The sequence below is a fragment of the Heloderma suspectum genome, chromosome 4, assembly GCF_057233095.1.
Source record: "Heloderma suspectum isolate Gila_16-S chromosome 4, 16-S_ref, whole genome shotgun sequence".
Classification (NCBI taxonomy): domain Eukaryota; kingdom Metazoa; phylum Chordata; class Lepidosauria; order Squamata; family Helodermatidae; genus Heloderma; species Heloderma suspectum.
The window spans coordinates 265297499-265316785 of NC_139461.1; the positions used below are offsets into that span (position 1 = coordinate 265297499).

General features: G+C 47.1%; 1 protein-coding gene across 2 annotated transcripts in view; it reads right to left on the minus strand.

The window, feature by feature from the left end:
- The window catches only part of DENND2D (DENN domain containing 2D), a 52182-nt gene that overhangs the window by 9329 nt on the left and 23566 nt on the right, over positions 1-19287 (minus strand). For both annotated transcript variants that reach the window (XM_084853653.1, XM_084853652.1), the window contains exons 5-7: positions 10609-10686; positions 9444-9584; positions 2033-2181 (exon numbers count right to left, since the gene is read on the minus strand). In XM_084853653.1, the coding sequence (XP_084709779.1) occupies positions 2033-2181; positions 9444-9584; positions 10609-10686 (368 nt within the window). The remainder of the gene's footprint in view (positions 1-2032; positions 2182-9443; positions 9585-10608; positions 10687-19287) is intronic.

Here is a 19287-nt window from a genome sequence, read left to right on the forward strand (position 1 = left end):
AAGACACAGCCCTATCTTACTCCCCTTTGAATTTCTTCAGGTAACTCTCTGTCTATGTGTGTCTACTCGGAAGTAACTCCCATTGTGCTCAATGAAGCTTGCCCTCTGAATGCCCACATCAGAATTTACAGAGATCCCCATGAAATGAAGTTTAAAGCCTGTAATGCACCACATCATTGAACCTGCAGTTCTCTATGGCTTGGTTTACTGCTTTAGGAAGTAACTACTTCAACCTTCCTTATAGAGATCCTGCAGTTAGAAAGGGGGCTGGTTTCCCATCCCTATGTCTCCCCACTTTCCCAGCACAAGCATATGTGTGTCTACTCAGAAGTAACTCCCATTGTGCTCAATGAGGCTTGCTCCTGAAATGCAGATGCATCTGGACCTTCAGGGGAAAGGAGAAAGGGGGGAGAGGGGGGAAAGCCTCTCTTATTAGTTGAGCAGCCCTGCCAGTCAGATGATGTTCACTCCAACCCCCACCTGGAAGTATGTTCTGCGAAGCGATTTTTACTGGTATGGAGCACTCCCTCATGGAGCCCTGCATGGACCAAATTGCAGCAAAGCTTAAAAAAAAATCTGGTACTCCTCCATTCGCTTCTCCTTCCATTGTCTTGGAGACACAGTCCTGATTGATTTGATCCAGCGGATAGGCAGAAGCAGCTGCAGCATCCTTATGCGCTGCTGTCCTGCTATCAGAGAGACAGGAGAATTCTCTGGGTTGTGACTAGGGATGGCAAAGGGTCAAGTCCGCTGAGCTTTTGGCAGCTCGGCCCCCTGGACTTTGGCTCACTTGTCAGCAAGCAGGCCCAACTCAACTTGTGTGAGTCAAACCAGCTCGCGGACTTCCGCCGCTGGCACCACCATGCACAAACCCCTTGTGCTCTCCTTGCCAATGCTGACACCGGCAAGGAGAGTGTGAGGGGTTTGTGCATGGTGGTGGCAGTGGCAGCAGGCTGTGACAGCAGGAGTCCCCACTGCTGCCACCTGCCGCCAGCATGTGCATACCCCTCACACTCACCTTGCCAACACCGGCAAGGAGAGCGTGAGGTGTTTGCACATGGCAGCGGTGGGCAGAGGGCAGCGAGCAGCAGCACCACCACTCGCTGTGCACAAGTCTTTCCTTCTCCCTCCTGGGTCCTGTGAGGGCAAAGGAAAGACTTGCACACTGTGACCCTGGCGTTGTGCACAAATGGGTCCTTCTACCTCCCAAGACCCAGGAGGGAGAAGGAGCCATTTGCTTACAGTGGGGCTCCTGTGTGTGAGTCTTTCCTTCTCCCTCCTGGGGCCCAGGAGAGAGAAGGAGAGACTCGTGCACAGTGACTCAGTGCTGCGCGCAAATGGCTCCTTCTCTCTCCTGACCCAGCTGCGCACAGTGGCGTCACTGTCCACGAGATCTGGCGGGCTCACTAATGCAAGCCAAGCCAGGGGATTGGGGGAAATCCATTGAGTCCCAACAGGGCTGGATTTCTTTACACTGGACATCCCTAGTGTGATGTGGCATCCAAAAAGCAGTGGCAGGGGGACAGGCTGGGAATTCTGTAAATGTGGAACAGCCATAGAGAATTGCCTCTACGCCAGTTTTCCTCAACCAGGGGCCCTCCAGTTGGGTTGGACTACAACTCCCAATTGTAGTCCAACACACCTGGAAGGCCCTAGGTTAGGGAAGGCTGCTGCATGAAGGTACAGCCTTACTATCTGAATTCTTAAACAGTTTTAAAATGTCAACACGGCTTTAAAATGTCAACCGAGAGTCATTGCAATACTGATTTTGGAGATATACAGCGAGAGCTCCTGCTGGCTGTACTTGCTGGCTGTACTTGCTGGCTGTACTTGCTGCCTGCAGGCAGCATGCAAGCTGCAATCTGAACCCCCACAAGGTGGCATGGAGTTATGGGACGGGAGGCCTGATTCAGAGAAAGTCATGGTTACGTCCCATTCAGCAATGCAAGTGAAGTCACTCACAACCAACCAGTCCCATTGATTTCAGTGGGAAATCAATTCATTCCCTCTAGACTGAGGCCAGGGTGCTTACCTGAGCTCCTCGGCCAGGAAGACTATCCGTCGTTCCAGAGCAGCAGAGGCAAATATCTGAAGGATCTTCTCAGGACTGAGGCACTGCAAGAGGGCTTGAAATTCCACATGTTCCAGGTGAGAGTCAAGGGGACGTGTTAGCTCAATGTGCTGTAGGGAAGCAACCAAGACATGGCAAGGTGATCAGGTTAACGTAAGCGTGAGTGGACATCGTTTGCTTCAGAGGCTTAGCAAAGATACATTTTCTCCCAGTTCTCCATGGCCATTAGAATTCATTGTATTATGATATAATGTTCATGCACTTTCAAGTTATATCCCTGTGATGTGGGGATTAACAGATGGGCAGCAAAAGGGGACATTGAGAGCCCTTACAGAGACTTCAAGCTTGGAAGGATAAACCCCCATCACCTACCATTCAGTGGGCTGTTCTTGCCTTTTCTGGATGCAACACTAAACTATGGTTTAGCATTATGTGCACAGAAGCAGCAAGCCCTGAGCTTATGTGCTTCCCCATCCCTCTTCTCCTCTAGTGTGGCCACAAGGAGGAGACAGGAAGCTTCTGCTTCTACTTTTAATCTAACCAGAATTCCTTATTACACCTGAACTCTGGGGAATTCTGGCTAGTTTAAAAACTATGGTTTGTTAAACAAGCCAGGAACAAACCATGGTTTATGTTCCTGGCTTGCTTTCAAGCCAAAGTTTAAATTAACAAGAGTTCCCCAAGTTCGGATGTAATGAGAAACTCTGGTAAGATTAAAAGTGGCAGTGAAAGCTTCCCATCTCTCCTCGCAGCCATGCTAGGGAAGAGAGGTGGGAAGAGAGCATAAGCTCAATGCTTGCTGCTGCTTGTACATGTAATGCTAAACTATGGTTTAGGACAGAGTTAGGTAACCTGGCGCCCTCCAGATGTTTTGGACTATAAATCCCATCATCCCTGACCATTGGCCATACTTGCTGGGGGTTATGGGAGTTGTTCTCCAAAACATCTTGAGGGCACCAGGTTGCCTACACCTGGTTTACTAGACCTGGGCCAGTGACTTCTGTGCTGAACCTTAAGAACCACCAAGAATCTATGTAACTCTCTATTAAGTTGTTCCATATATTAATTCACATTGGTTGTTAACAATGCGCATCTTAGTTCAGGTTTGGTTTTTTAAAAATGTATTTCCAATATGGGGGCTTTAAATAACACTTTAAAAAAAGCACTCCTACTAGACAGCCCATTCATACCACAGTCAGCAATATTTAAGGCAGCGGAGGCTGGTGGCTCCAACATCACTGGGCTGGTGAGTCTGCTTTGGGTTTCAGTCAGAACCAGTCAGGACTCTAATGGAGCTTCACAGCTTGGATCGCTCCCTTAGAGATCTGACTGAAACCCAGAACGGATTGACTGCCCCACTGGCATCAGAGTCACCAGCCTCCACGGAGTTAAGGGCCCAATCCTGCTCTCTCCCTGCAGAGATTCCTGCCATGACACAGCAATGCACCTGGCAGTCTTGAGGCCGTGGTGGCCACTCGCTGCTTTGTGAGGCAGAGCACTGGCTGAAAAGAAGAACATCCATCTCATGAGAAGAATGGGACTGGGGAGAAGGGAGTAGGCTGGCCTGGCCTCCTCGCTGCCCTGCCCTCACTTGCCATTCAGCGATAGTAGCCCATGCCTGCGGGTAGCCCTCACCATCATTGGTGAGCAAGAAAACAGAAGGGCAGAAAGTAGGAAGGACTATGCCGACTCTGGCTGCCATCCTAAGCACACTTACATGAGAGTAATCCCATTACGTTCAGCGGGATGTACTTCCAGGAAAACGTGGAAAGGATGGGAACTGCTCATCTACTCCCTCCACTCCCTCCTCTCACTTGCCCCTCCTCATCTGCACATGCAAAGCCTCTATGCCTTGGCCTCCATGGGACGGAGAGCAGGATTACACCCCAAGTCTTTCTTTCAAATGGCCACACTAACACAACAGTTTAGGTAACCCTGGGATTTTCCACACTGCATGCAACTTGAGGCAATTAAGGCAGGAAAAAAAATCTGTTCCCAGACCGGATTAACTTTGCCTGTTGATCATGTGAAGCCTAATTCCAGCTGCCCACTAAAGGCTGGAATTAAGCCCCCTTCATGGATCACTGCCTTGCTGTGGCGAAGGGGCTTGTGTAACTCAGTGAAGCCATAAGCTATGCCATGCAGGGCCACCCAAGATGGACAGATCATGGCGGAGAGTTCTGACAAAATGTGGTCCACTGGAGAAGGAAATGGCAACCCACTCCAGTATTCTTGCCAAGAAAACCCCATGGAACGTATCACAAGGCTAAAAGAGATGACGCCGGAAGATGAGCCCCTCAGGTCGGAAGGTGTCCAATATACTACTGGGGATGAGCAGAGGGAATTTCCAAGTAGCGCCAGAAAGAGTGAAGTGGCTGGGCCAAAGCCGAAAGGACACTCAGCTGTGGATGTGTCTGGTGGTGAAAAGAAAGTCCAAGGCTGTAAAGAACAATATTGTTTAGGAACCTGAAATGTAAGATCAGTGAATCAAGGTAAGCTGGAGGTGGTCAAACATGAGATGGCAAGACTGAACATCGACATCTTGAGAATCAGTGAACTCAAATGGACAGGCATGGGCGAATTTAATTCAGGTGACCATTATATCTACTACTGTGGGCAAGAATCCCTTAGAAGAAATGGAGTAGCACTCATAGTCAACAAAAAGGTGGGAAAAGCAGTACTGGGGTACAATCTCAAAAACGATAGAATGATCTCAGTACGAATCCAAGGCAAACCATTCAACATCACAGTAATTCAAGTCTATGCCCCAACCACTGAGGCCGAAGAAGCTGAGGTTGATCGGTTCTATGAAGACCTACAACACCTTCTAGAACTAACACCCAAAAAAGATGTCCTTTTCATCATAGGGGATTGGAATGCTAAAGTAGGAAGTCAAGAAATCACTGGGATAACAGGCAGGCATGGCCTTGGTGTACAAAATGAAGCAGGACAAAAGCTAATAGAGTTTTGCTAAGAGAACACGCTGATCATAGCAAACACTCTTTTCCAACAGCACAAGAGATGACTCTACACATGGACATCACCAGATGGTCAATATCGAAATCAGATTGATTATGTCCTTTGCAGCCAAAGATGGAGAAGCTCTATACAGTCAGTCAAAACAAGACCTGGAGCTGACTGTGGCTCAGATCATGAGCTTCTTGTTGCAAATTTCGGCTTAAATTGAAGAACGTAGGGAAAACCACTAAACCATTCAGGTATGACCTAAATCATATCCCTTATGAATATACAGTGGAGGTGAGGAATAGATTCAAGGTATTAGATCTGATAGACAGAGTGCCTGAGGAACTATGGACGGAGGTCCGTAACATTGTTCAGGAGGCAGCAACGAAATCCATCCCAAAGAAAAAGAAATGCAAGAAAGCCAAGTGGCTGTCTGATGAGGCTTTACAAGTAGCTGAGGAAAGAAGGGAAGCAAAAAGCAAGGGAGAAAGGGGAAGATATATCCAACTGAATGCAGAGTTCCAGAGAATAGCAAGGAGAGACAAGAAGGCCTTCTTAAATGAACAATGCAAAGAAATTGAGGAAAACAATAGAATGGGAAAGACTAGAGATCACTTCAAGAAAATCGGAGATCTCAAGGGAATGTTTTGTGCAAAGACAGGCATGATAAAGGACAAAGAAGGCAGGGACCTAACCGAAGCAGATGGGATTAAGAAGAGGTGGAAAGAATACACAGAAGAACAATACAGGAAAGATCTGAATGTCCCTGATAGACATGATAGTGCAGTCACTGAACTTGAGCCGGACAACCTCGAGAGTGAAGTCAAGTGGGCCTTAGGAAGCATTACTAACAACAAAGGTAGCGGAGATGACAGTCTTCCAGCTGAGCTATTTAAAATCCTAAAAGATGATGCTGTTAAAGTGCTGCACTCAATATGCCAACAAATTTGGAACACTCAACAGTGGCCGCAAGACTGGAAAAGGTCAGTTTACATTCCAATTCCAAAGAAGGGCAACGCCAAAGAGTGTTCAAACTACCGCACAATTGCGCTCATTTCACATGCCAGCAAAGTGATGCTCAAAATCCTACAAGCTAGGCTTCAGCAGTATGCGAACCGAGAACTACCGGAAGTACAAGCTGGGTTTCGAAGAGGCAGAGGAACTAGAGATCAGATCGCCAACATTCGCTGGATCATGGAGAAAGCAAGAGAATTCCAGAAAAACGTCTATTTCTGCTTCATTGACTACGCTAAAGCCTTTGATTGTGTGGATCACAACAAACTCTGGCAAATTCTGAAAGAGATGGGAGTACCAGACCACCTTACCTGTCTCCTGAGAAACCTGTATGAGGGTCAAGAAGCAACAGTAAGAACCAGACATGGAACAACTGATTGGTTCAAAATTGGGAAAGGAGTACGACAAGGCTGCATATTGTCACCCTGCTTATTTAACTTATATGCAGAGTACATCATGAGAAGCGCCGGGTTGAATGAATCACAGGTCGGAATTAAGATTGCCAGGAGAAATATCAACAACCTCCGATATGCAGATGATACCACCCTAATGGCAGAAAGCGAAGAGGATCTAAAGAGCCTCTTGTTGAGGGTGAAAGAGGAGAGTGCAAAAGCTGGTTTGAAACTCAACATTAAAAAAACGAAGATCATGGCATCTGGCCCCATCACTTCCTGGCATACAGAAGGGGAAGAAATGGAAGCTGTGACAGATTTTATTTTTTGGGGGCTCCAAGATCACCGCAAGACGGTGACTGTAGCCATGAAATTAAAAGACGCTTGCTCCTTGGGAGGAAAGCTATGGCAAACCTAGACAGCATAGTAAGAAGCAGAGACATCACCTTGCCGACAAAGGTCCGTCTAATCAAATCTATGGTTTTCCCAGTAGCAACATATGGCTGTGAGAGCTGGACTATAAGGAAGGCTGAACGCTGAAGAATCGATGCTTTCAAACTGTGGTGCTGGAGAAGACTCTTACAAGTCCCCTGGACTGCAAGGAGGTCAAATCAGTCAATCCTAAAGGAAATCAACCCTGAGTGCTCATTGGAAGGACAGATGCTGAGGCTGAAGCTCAAATATTTTGGCCACCAAATGCGAAGAGAAAACTCCCTGGAAAAGACCCTGATGCTGGGAAAGACTGAAGGCAAAAGGAGAAGGGGACGGCAGAGGATGAGATGGCTAGATAGCATCACCGATGCAATGAATATGAACTTGAGCACGCTCCGGGAAAGAGCGCAGGACAGGAAGGCCTGGCGTGCTATGGTCCATGGGGTCACGAAGAGTCAGACACGACTGAACGACTGAACAACAAAAAATCCATTTGGGGGCCAGAAAGTGGCCACGTGGACTCAGAATAGCTTTCTGCGATGTTGCAAAGGCTCAGTCTCTTTGGTATGCACAAACGTTTCCAGGAATTGGCAACTTGTGGCCCTCCAGATGTTTTGGCCTACAACTCCATCAGCCGTAGCCAGCACAGCCAATGGTGAAGGATCATGGTTTGCCAAAATACCTGGTGGGCCACAAGTTGTCCACCCCAGTCTAAACCATGATATATACCAATCAGAGCTTGTTACAGATCTTTCGTTCCCCGTCCCCACAATCTGTCCCCCACACCCCACCCCATCTGCACAATGCAACAGGCAGACGTACTAGCCAATAAATCATCTTTCCCTACCCATCATTCTTTAGACTACCCCCCTTTTTATTTCTAAAGCACCTCAGGTACATTGATTCAATTAAATGTACATTCATTCCCATTTATTTATTTATTTATGCAAAATCGTGTTTTTTAAAAAAATTCAAAACTATTCCTGGGGGAGGGGGGTTGGTGACATCCCACCATCATTGCAGCCAGTCAGTGCTGTGCACAGCCATCTTCCCCTGCAAGTGAGAGAAACTGGTTTCCCTCAGCGTGATCCTGCAGAGAAGTTTCATACATCTGCACAGAAGGCAGCAAGTGCATTTCCACAGCAGAACTGACTACAGGAATAAGCTGCTTTCTCTGAACTGTTTCTCCATTCCCCAGAAAGCCAAGTCAAAAGAGCGTCTGGTGGAAAGAGATACTGCTATGCCCATTTAAGGGTAACAAAAGGATGCTGATGCTTTTGAGGAAAATGCACTCAGCACCCACTGTCTAACTCCTCCAGCTGCCTGAAGCATTGAGCAAGCCAGGAAATCATACCAAGACTTCATTCTCTGGCAGCTGAAAGAGAGAGAAACTTTGGACATCAGAACAGGAAGTCAAACGTCGCTAGCAAGTCAGCACAGAAGAAAGAGCAACAGAGTGAGGCAAGTTGGGCCTTGTGTCTTACCAACTGCCACATGTTTCTAGGCAACAGGACGTCTCCCCGGGAAAGAAACAAGGTGCAGGACAGAAGAGCAGCCAGGCGCAATAGAGGGCTCTTGCACCTTTCAAGGCCGTGCAGAAGAGGGCCACTTGGCAAGCGCAGATCGTCACATCATAGTACTGCAGGAGTGGGAAAAGCTGCAACTGCCCAAACCCTCTCTTCTATGCAACTATCCCATGCACATGAGCCTCTGTTGTACCTGGTCACCTTACATCAGGAGTGGGCAACCTCTTTTGATCTGGGGGCTTCCCCCAGACCAAGCTGGTGGGCCAGTTTATGTCAAGGGGGTGGGCCTCCACCCCAAGGCCCTGCCCCTACCATGATCTCATCTGGCCCACCCAGAGCCACTTGTTCTTTTTTCTTTTCTCTGTGCAAAAAGAGGCACGGAGAAAAGAACTTGGCTGGTGCTTCCAGGAGCCAGTAAATGGGGCACGAGTGGTGTAGGAAGAGATGCATCTGGGGCTTGCGGGACGGGCTCCTGCAAGTGCCGGCCAAGTTGCGTGCCTCCTGCCCATGTTGCTCACATCCCAATGGGCGCATGCGGTGTAGGAAGGGACTTGGCCAGGGCTTTCAGGAGTCGGTCCTGCAAGCTCCAGCCAGGTCTGGGGAAATCCCCATGTTTTCTCCCATCACACTTAGAGAAAACATGGGGATTCCACCCCCCGGCCTCCTCCTTCAGCCTCCTGGCCAGGGGGCATAGCTTGGGAGGGGACCATGGAGGGTGCCCAACCTTCCACAGCCTGTACTGAGCCCCTCCGTGGGTCGGATTAGGCCTGCAGGCCACAGGTTGCCCTCCACTGCCTTCTCTTTTTTAAGGATTTGTCTGCACTGCAACCCAACATACAATACCAATGCAAACCGCTGAAGTTGTTACGATGCCCGTGGCAAGCAATTCTAGCACAGCAGCCAGATGCAAGGCTCCTGAGCCTGTAATAGTCATACAGAAGAAGGGATTCTAACTCCCATCTGCAACAACCATTACTACTACATTACTGACTTATTTACTAGCTGTGATAGAACCAGCCAAGATGATTAGAAACAGACACAAACCTCTGTCCCCGAGTCAGGGATGAAGCTTTTAATGGTGACCGTTTTTCCTGGCGCTGGAAAAGGGGATTCGCGTAGACCCTGCATAAAGGGGTAGATGACCGCTGCAGAGATCTGCCGTCTTTTCTCCACCTCGTCCAAAATCTAAAGGAAGAAGAGGGACGTCAGCCACCTAGCTGCCACTCGGAATCTGCTCCTGGCAATAGCTTTCACCCCTCTGGGGACTGTTCCAAACGAAGAAAGAGTTCTAAGCAAGGAAGCCACATCATGATATGCAAATCCTTTCTTTGCTTTTCTCCCCTACGTATCTTGGTGCAAACTCCTCTTGGGTCCTGCTTTTCCTCCAAGGGAATCTCATCCCTACAACCACTCCTTAAGGCAGGGAAAGCTCAGAGGTAGTGGCCACATTCAGGTGATCAAGATCTCGAGTTAACAAGTCAAAATAGGCACAAGCTTGAGGCACCCATGTGCAGCGGCTTTGCTCCTCCCTTCGCACAAGTGATGAAGCAAGCTGAGAGGCTACACTTAACCATAGCTTCCTGTTACATAAGAGCCAGAAACTACAGTTAATGGCTTCCAAACAAAGCCTTTGTTTAAAGATGTCTTTTGTATCCTGGCTTATTTGAAAGCCATTAGCCACAGTTCCTGGTTCAGACATAACAGGAAGTCATGGTTAACTGCACCTTCCTGGCTCGTTCACTCGTGCAAAAGTATGAGCAAAGCAACTGCACACGGGTGTTTCAAACTTGAGCATATCTTGGCTTATTATGCAGAGATCTTAACCAGGCCACTCTTTCTCATGCCCAAGTTATTGTACTAACACATTGGTTCTTCATTCTAATAATAATGGTGCACCTCTGTACATTAGCAGAGTACATTTCCACTCATCACTAAGCAACCACAGCCAACTCCCAGCCATTTGGGATTACGGGGCATGGCTTCTAGCCAGGGTTGATCTCTCCTCTGCCCTGTCTGTCTGTCTGTCTGTCTTTCTTATAAGGAGGATCAGTAGAAAGAAACAAATCCAAAAAACTGATAGATTTAATAATGGAACAACAAGATATGCAACACAGAGCCAAATTTATTACTGTATATGCTGGAGAGCAAAGGGATGAATATTTGTGGGCAGGTGGGGGAAAGGGGAGAAGAGACAATCCAGAACTCCTACCTTTGAAAACAGGCCAAAGCAACCCAGGCAGCTTACAATGCAGTAAACCTCCGGGAGACGAGCTCCTCGTCCAGATGGCTGAAAAATAATTTTGCATATAAAAGTTTAACCGCTGGTAAACTTCATTTTCTAGCTATGTGTCTATATTATGCAAATAATATTCCCATAAAGAAGCAAGAAGAGTTCACTTAAGTCATGTACAAGTCAAGCCCCCTAAACTGATGTTTTAGGCAGTGCTATTTGGAATGATCTCCCTCCCTCTCTCTCTCTCCCCCCCTCCCTCTTTTTTTACAGCAGGTGGATCTCTGTAGGCACACATGTGGTCATCCGGGATGATAAGGCAAGAGAGAACTTTAACCCAAATCCCCACATTGTTGCCCTGACTACTGAAACACCCTGCCTCACTCTTTCTCAGATCAACGGCCACTTAGATCATCGAACACACAATGTAAGGAGGGCAAATTCTGGATGACCTGGTTCTGTGGAAATCTCCCACGGAACGTGCAAATTGGATTTAGCAGCAGGAAGGAACACAGTCTCAGTACACCTACAGTGAGCAAAAAACAAAACAAAACCCCAAACCAAAGCAAAACAAAACCCCTCCTGCTTTTCACGAGCCAGCCAAACCCAGCAGAGTTTATTTCTAAATATAGCAGAGTCCCTCCCTAGCAAGTTGCAGTGTACACCTCCTCCAAGCAACATTCTCATGACACAAAATGAGCTTCACGTGACCCCCATCTGAAACTGCTTCTGAGACAGGAGAATTGAGCAGACATGGAACATGCCAGGGGGTAGACAAGTGGTTAAGCTCTCTGTCCCCACTCAATGGAACCTAAGCTGAACCCAATAAACATTTTTGCACAGATGGATACTGGGACAAAGCCTAACTAGGAGCACATCACTGTGGGGTTTTCCTGTTGGAGCTATGATGCAGTCGTAATCCCACTAGTAAGTTTCATTGACCTTAGTGGGACTTGCTTTTGAGTAAACTTGCATGAGGCTCTGCCCCTAAATGGGAGCATCCCCTCATTGCACTTGACATGGCACCTGTGCACAACCAAGGCTGTTTCCTTAGAAGTCCACATTACAGAACAGGGGATATAAGCATGAGAAACCCAGTACTTTGTGATGTGGTACCTTCCTTTGTGGTATGGGGGACGCACAGCTTCCCGCACTTCCAGTTTCACTCTAAAGCAGCCTTTGCCAACCTGGTTCCCTCCATATGTGTTGGACCACAACTCCCAGCATCCCCCAGCCAGGCTGGGGAATGCTGAGAGCTGTAGCCCAACACATTTGGAGGGCACCAGGTTGGGGAAGGTTTTTCTAATGCACTGCACTGGGCACAAGGAAACCTCCCATGACAATTTGCCCTGGCTCTGAGTCTGGAGTTTCCAAAGAGCACCACTAGATGCGGTGATGGCATAACCCAAACTGGGTCGTGACAAATCCCTATAAAATGTGTATGCATGTGTGTGGAGATTTTCAGTGCAGAATGCTGAGGCGGGAGCAGAACCCTTCCCTTACCTCCACATAAAACACTGTTTAAGCCACTTTTCTCCTGGGGGTGGGGCAATTTATGGTCACAGAACTGCACCAGAAGAACAGCAGCTTAAAAAAAAAAGCAGTATGGGGGGGGGTTCAGGACCCCTTTTGCCCACCCATGCTGTGCTTACCACCCAGCTGCACAGATTCAGTGGTGACTCCATCTTGACACATGGGCCTGCAGCTCTCATGTCAACTTTGGCCTTAAAAGAATTCCTTCTTTATGCCTAGCCATTTTCCCAACACCTTCCCCCTTCCTCTGAATCCCTATGGCTGAAATGTTTACCCCAATTCCCCTCTGGAGCCAGCGTGTGTGTGTGTGTGTATGTGTGTGGTGTTGTTAGGCTGAAACAACAACATCAAAGCTAAAAGGAAAGTTCATCTTGGGTGAGAAGCCATACAGCAATTGTAGTGTGAGAACACTTTATCCATCACACAACTGCAATCAGGTGGGAGGAAGAGGGGGGCTGCACTTCCTGGCCCTGGCCTTGCCGTAGTATCCGCTGCCGGCCTCGCCCCCTCCCATCTCCACATGGGGGGGGAGCTCTGAAGAGGGGAGCCAGCTATATATGTGATTGTGCAGCATTCGAGATTACACGGGGAGCCAAAGTGCACAGAGGAGGAGCCAAAGTGCACAGAGAAGGTGGCTCTTTTCGGATCTTCCCATGCATGGAGGATTGGCAGAGGGTGAAGCTGGGCAAACGAGCCCAGCCTCACACTCCCCCTCACATGACTGTAATCATTTAAGGCAAGGATGGGCCACACGGTGCCCACAAGGTGCCCTGTCCCATTCCCCCCCCCCGTGTGCTGCCACCCTGACTATACAGGGTGCACAAAATCTGGCAGCAGCCCAATTCTGCTGGGAAATGGGTGCGCGAGGAGCACTTTTCTCATGCGCATGTTTCCCGGCAGAAGCTGCTCCTACTGGAAAAGGCCCATGAACCTCTTCCCAGTGATCATGAGAGGAACACTGGGATGGGGGGGAGGAATTAACCTCACTCCCCCCACCCCCACCCCCGTCCAAACACAGTGACTTGAATTATGATCGGTGCGAGAAGGGGCTTTGACCTCGCTCTCTGTCCAGCAATCATAATCCAAGTGGCTAGGATGGAGCTGGAGAAGAGTGTGTGTGTGTGCGTGCGCGTGTGCATAAGTGCACTTCCACAGGTACATTAGGAAGGGAGTTTGGACCCTGGGGGGCTCCGGGGGGTTCCTGAGGGTTGAAATTTGTCCCCCAGAGCCTCTGAAGTTGCCCACCCCTGAGTTAAGGCATCACGTCTGAACAGGGCTTTCCCCTCTCACTTATCTTCACAAGTTGTCACAGTGTATGTGTTCTTAAAATGGCTATCAGGGAGATTATGTAAATTGGATATTATTGTTGTTGTTGTTGGAAGGGGAACAAAATAGCTCCTGCTACAAGCTCTCCTCCCTAAACTTGAGTCTTTCTCCTTCAGTCTGAGAAATCACTCGCCAAGCTGGTCCTGCATGACCCAACTCAAAGAGAGAGGGAACAGTATATGACACAAATATCGAGCTAGAAAGGATGTTGTTAGGGGCTAACACCACATTAGCTGCAAACACATATTCACAGAAGCACTTTTTAAAAAGAAACACTGCTGTGAGGCAAGGTGGGGGTGTTGAACAGAAAAGCAGCAGCAAATGACTAATGCTTTCTCTCCTGCCCATCATTTTGCCACTCGAAATCACATCCCCAGCAGCTTCCCCCCTCCCACTGCAATGTTCATAACAAGTACTTTGAATCCCACAGGGAGGAAAATTGGGGGTGGGGGGAATTTAGAGCAGGGAAATCCACCCTCCCCTTTTGCACTCAAAGTCCCATATCCAGGGTTTCTTTTCTGAAACGATGATGATGATTAGATATCAAAAAAATTTGTGAGGCAAAATTTGTACATAATGTGTAGGTAGCATCTTACATCCAAGGCAGACAGACATATCTTGAAAGGTAAGCCTGCTGTGGCTCTCCAGTCACCCAATTTAGGACAGGTGTATACATTTCAAAAGTGAACTGAGCTCAGAAACAATTGGTTCCTCCCCCAGCTGGGCAGAGTGCTGGTTGTTTAGCCATTATGACAGTAACAATGACACTTCCCTTCCACCTCTCTAGGGTTGGCCCAAGACATGTTTGAGTTGGGCCATGTATGTGTGACAGCAGAGGAGTAAAGGGAGATACCTCTGTCTCAGGCCTGAATTTTATTGTACAGTTGTAGGGAGTGAGGGTTAGCAGGTTGCCCAAGGGTTCGTCTTTCCCACTGAGATCTTCTTAGGGAAAGTTATGAAGCAGATCACCAAAACTCCATCTAATGGGCAATAATGGGGTCTTGAATCATGGTAACTGGTTCATTAAGAAAAGGAACAATTGTAGATTGCTCCATGCCTTTATTTGACACAGCGTACTGACTGTTGTTGTTGTTTTTGTAAGCTTCCTTGTGTGGGTTTGTTCTCTAAAAGGCGAGTTATAAAATTCATTCATTTAGTAAATCATTGTCTAAGAATGAACAAGATAATATGGATGTTGAAGTGGAGGTCCACACAATACATCACATCCTGATTCCCACTCTGTGGCAGTTTTCCATATTGCCAAAATCAGCTGGGTCTAATCTAGCCAGTGTGTCTCTATTCTGCGTGTACAAGAAAATGCATTATCAACAAATAATTGGAATGGCATTGCTTCACACGCAGAAACAGAAGTACACACTCCGCACCGCCCTTAACCAGAACATCTCCTCCACTAACCCGCCTGCCTTCCCCCCGCAGTATAGAATGACAACAAAATCCAAAGACAAACTGTGCATACATACAAGATACAGATTGTTGCTCCCTGATCAAAGGAGCAAACAACCCAAACAAAAGATGTTTAGTTGGCTGAATGAGCAAACAGAATGCTAATACGCGAACCTCTGAGAAGAATCAACAGAACGACCTCTGAGCTAGACAGTCAGTTCAGAGGGCGATTGCATTAGCATACTTTCTCATTCTCAGTAAACTGGGGGAAAACCAAAACAAACAAAGACAAAACTCCTATAATCTACAGCAGCCTTTCTGATTTTGGTGTCCTCCAGATGTGTTGGACGATAACTCCTATAAGTCAACATGGCCAGGGGCTAGCTGGGGTGATGAGAGTTGTAGTCCAACACATCTGGAGGGCACCAGGTTAGGGAAGGCAGGGCTACAGAATAACCATCTCCAGGGTAGAGGTGGATAGTGGGCATCTTTGAAATACTTTGAAAGAGCAAGCAAGAGGAAGTGCAAGAGTGCCTAATGAGAAAAATTAAGAAACAGATATTCTGGTTCAGCACCTCAGTTTCAGGAAGTACACAAAATATACTTCTTCAAATAAGAGGTCACAAAGTTAGTGTGAAAATGTGATGAGGATAAAACTCTTCCTGTCCATGGCAGACTAGAAAGAGACGACACTGCCTTGTGTTAAAAAGGAACCTACCACAGCGACTATGGTTGCTGGGTCTGAACGGTGAAGGTAGTTGTGGAGAACCCCCGTTTCATCTTTACAAAGAGTGTTCAAGAGAACTCCATTTTTGTTCCCAGCAGCCCATCCTAGAGCATGAGGGTGCAAACACAGACAGCTCCCCACCCCCACCCCCAATGTGACTTGGAGTCTCACACCTTTCAGTAGCTTCTACTTTTTATTATCTGAATTAAGTTATTTACATACGGTGAACTTCCCCTATTTCCCTTTCCCGGTCCAGCAATTATGCCTGACATCCTGTAGTGTACCCAGAGGTGTGATGGTTCACACAAAGCTAATCAGTTTTCCTTCCCTACTGTAGTATCTAGACCAGTGGAGGCTGGTGGCTCTGATGCCAGTGGGGCAGTGAATCCATTCCAGGTTTCAGTCAGAACCAGTCAGAACTTTACAGGAGCTATCCAAGGTTCAGAAGCACCTTGGATGGCTGCTTTACAGTTCTGACTGGTTCTGATTGAAACACACAGCGGATTCACCACTCCACTGACGTTAGAGCCACCAGCTTCCACTGGTCTAGACTCTAGATTCTAAAGCAGCACTGCTCAGCTGGTCAGTTTTGCTCCTCAAAGAGGAAAGAGCTCGGAGATTTTGGAAAGAACTGATGGGAAGAAGGAGGCTCAATCCCTCCCATTTCCCCCATTGTTCCACTGTGGCTTTAAGATAGCTCCGGAATTGTTGGAAGCTAGGTATGAAGACTTTCCTTTCGCTTTCCTTTGAAACCTTAAAAATATTTTTTAATCTTTTCCCAGTTTTAAATGCCTGTAAAAGTCTGATCTCCTTAGTAAATCTACTTTTCACTTTTCATATCAGAGACTGTGGTGTGCTTCCAGGTGAGGCTTTTATTGTGCATCACCATGTCTCAAACACAGAATTTTACTGGAGAGTATGTTCCACTTGAAACCCTCTCGTGTTTTCCATCCTCTTCTTCCATTTTTTTTCTTACTACAATCCATTAAAGAAGGGACAGATGGAAGACCTGCACAATGCCTTTGGATTGGTAGTGCATCCCTGAATCAAGGGCATCACTAGCCTACCAGCTCCACCACTGGGCCTTAAGCTGCTCAGATTTTGGGAATCTTCCCTAGCTGGAGAGCATTCCTTTCTAATTGTATGTGGACAGCTAACAGGTAGTGGGGTTCAACTAGGGGTTCCAGTAGGGTGGCACAAGTTGTTTACTGCCTTTTATACCCCAAAAGGAGTCCCTGCCATCACCCAGACCCTACAGGAATGCCAGCCATTCTCCACAGTAGTGAAAAGAATCTTTAGTCACTGCTGCAAGAAGCATAAAAGTGGATTCAGGTGTGACCTCCCCTCCCCATAGCTGTTAATTCAAGTGTCACATGACTTACTCTGTCCCTCCAAAAGATCTTGCTGCTCATTGTTAATTCACAAAAGCTGGAGCAGCTGAGAGACCACATTTTTCCAGTGACTTCTCCAAAATTAATACATGGATAGCAAACCAACCAATGCAGATAAGACAGTCCTCCCAAAAAGTATTTGGTTTTGCCATGGAGGCCATTTTAAGGTGTGCTTTCTGTAAATATCCAGACTCAGCAAGCCCGGAGAGGGAGTAAAATAAATATCTGAGGAAGCAAGTCCTCTTTATGACAGAGTGGTTCAGAAGCTGGCCATGAAAGATAAGAAATATGGAGCCAGAGAGGAAACTAGCAAAGCTGAAGACAGGCTGGAGTGAATTACCTGACAGGAGGGAGAGGAAAGAGGCCAGTGAAGGAAAGAGATGCAAAGCGATGCTGAAATCGAGCAGTTGAGGGCTGCTGTGTGTGAGTATGCGCATGCACACACCCTATTCGCATGTGCACCCCGCCCCCGGTTTAGACAACACAAGCCAGAGTACCGGTTGAGTGTGGGTTGTCATTGAACCATGGGTTGTTGCTCAATTGTGGGTTGTTGTCCTGTGTGAACTCAGCTGCACTAATAAACCAGGGTTTGTTAACCACAAAAAACCCACAGTTCACAACCCAACCACAAACCATGGGTTCTCTCCATGGGTTGTTCATGGTTAATAAACCATGGCTTGTTAGCATGGCTGGGTTCATATGACACAGCCACCCACAATTCAACAACAACCAATACTCAGCCAATACTGTGGCTTGTTGTGTTGTTTGAATCCAGTCAGAGTGTTTTTATGATGTATTTCCCTCGTGAACTCCATCATATGGGAGGCAATACACATGCTTGCTTCACTTCACATACACAACAAACACACACCCTACAAGGAGTCACAATTAGTTTTAGCTTCTTGAAGTGTGATTTCATGGTAAATGTATGATAAAATAAACATGTCGCAACCTCCCATGTTATAGGGCTTGCTACGAAAACACATAGTAATGTGTGAGGCAGCTCTGTGAAGGAAGGTATGGGAGAATGTGGGATTAAACGGTCTGTCAACACAGGGAGTGGAATGAAGAGTCAGGCTGAAAAATGTAACAATGAACACCCTGCTGCCACCCCTTCTACCGAGCTATGTATGCTTATCCCAAGTCCAGGAACCAGGAAATAGCTATTTTATACTCTGACAAATTGTTGCTCCCATGTTCCTTAAATTAGCTAAGGGAGCACTGGGGAGGCCTTGCCCCATATTAAGTTCCTTTACTCACTTCCTTTGAAGAAATGAGAATGTGTTTTATGCTTTTCCTCTCTGTTTCTTATTCTGTATACTCAGAGGGGGGAAATGTATGCATTTCTGAATTCTAGGATTATAATTCTTTTAAATAAAGCCTTACATTTATCTCCCAGGTTTTTTTCCCTTATTGTTCAAAATAACTGTGTGAGAGTGACTTTAGAAAAATAACCCCAACCCTATTGGTGTGGGTAGAATTAGCTGCTGTCACTCAAGAAGGAATCCCTGCAGATAACTAAAATAATAAAATTAGCACAGTGACTACTGGAATGAGGAAAAAGGTCTGCAGAAATTTGTAAAACAGGAGAAGGTATGAACACCCCTCTATATAATTGTTTTTAAGTGTTACATCTTGAGGTCTCTAAAAGGGTCTAGTGCAGGCAGTGGCCACCCTAAGCCACTCTAGGCAACACCCATAAGTGTCAGAGGCCTCAGTGCGATGGAGCACATGCTTTGCATGTAGAAGGTCCCAGGTTCAATCTCCGGTATATCCAAGTAGGGCTAGGAAAGAATCCTGTCTGAAACCCTGGAGAGTCACAGCCAGTCAGTGTCGACCATACTGGGTTAGATGGACCAAGGGTATAACTAACTTTAAGTGCCACTGATTGAGTAGTGGGTCTACTCTAAGTATGAGTAAATCTGGATCCAACTCCATATGTTTTATCCGTTTTTACCCTTGTGAAAGCAAGGGTAAAAAGCCTTGTTACAAATAAAAAATCTCCTTTCATAGTCAGTTTTGATCATAAGAACGTAAGACAAGTCGTGCTGGGTCAGGCCAAAGGTCTATATAGTCCAGCATTCTCTTCCCACAGCGGCCAGCCATGTGCCTGTGAGAAGCCCACAAGCAGGACAGGAGGGCAACAGCAATCTCTGGCCAGGCCTTCCCAGCAACTAGTATTCAGAGGCATTCTATCTCTGATTTTCAAGGCAGTATATGGCCATCATTAACTAGTAGCCATTGATAGCCTTATTCTCCATAAATCTGCCTAATCCC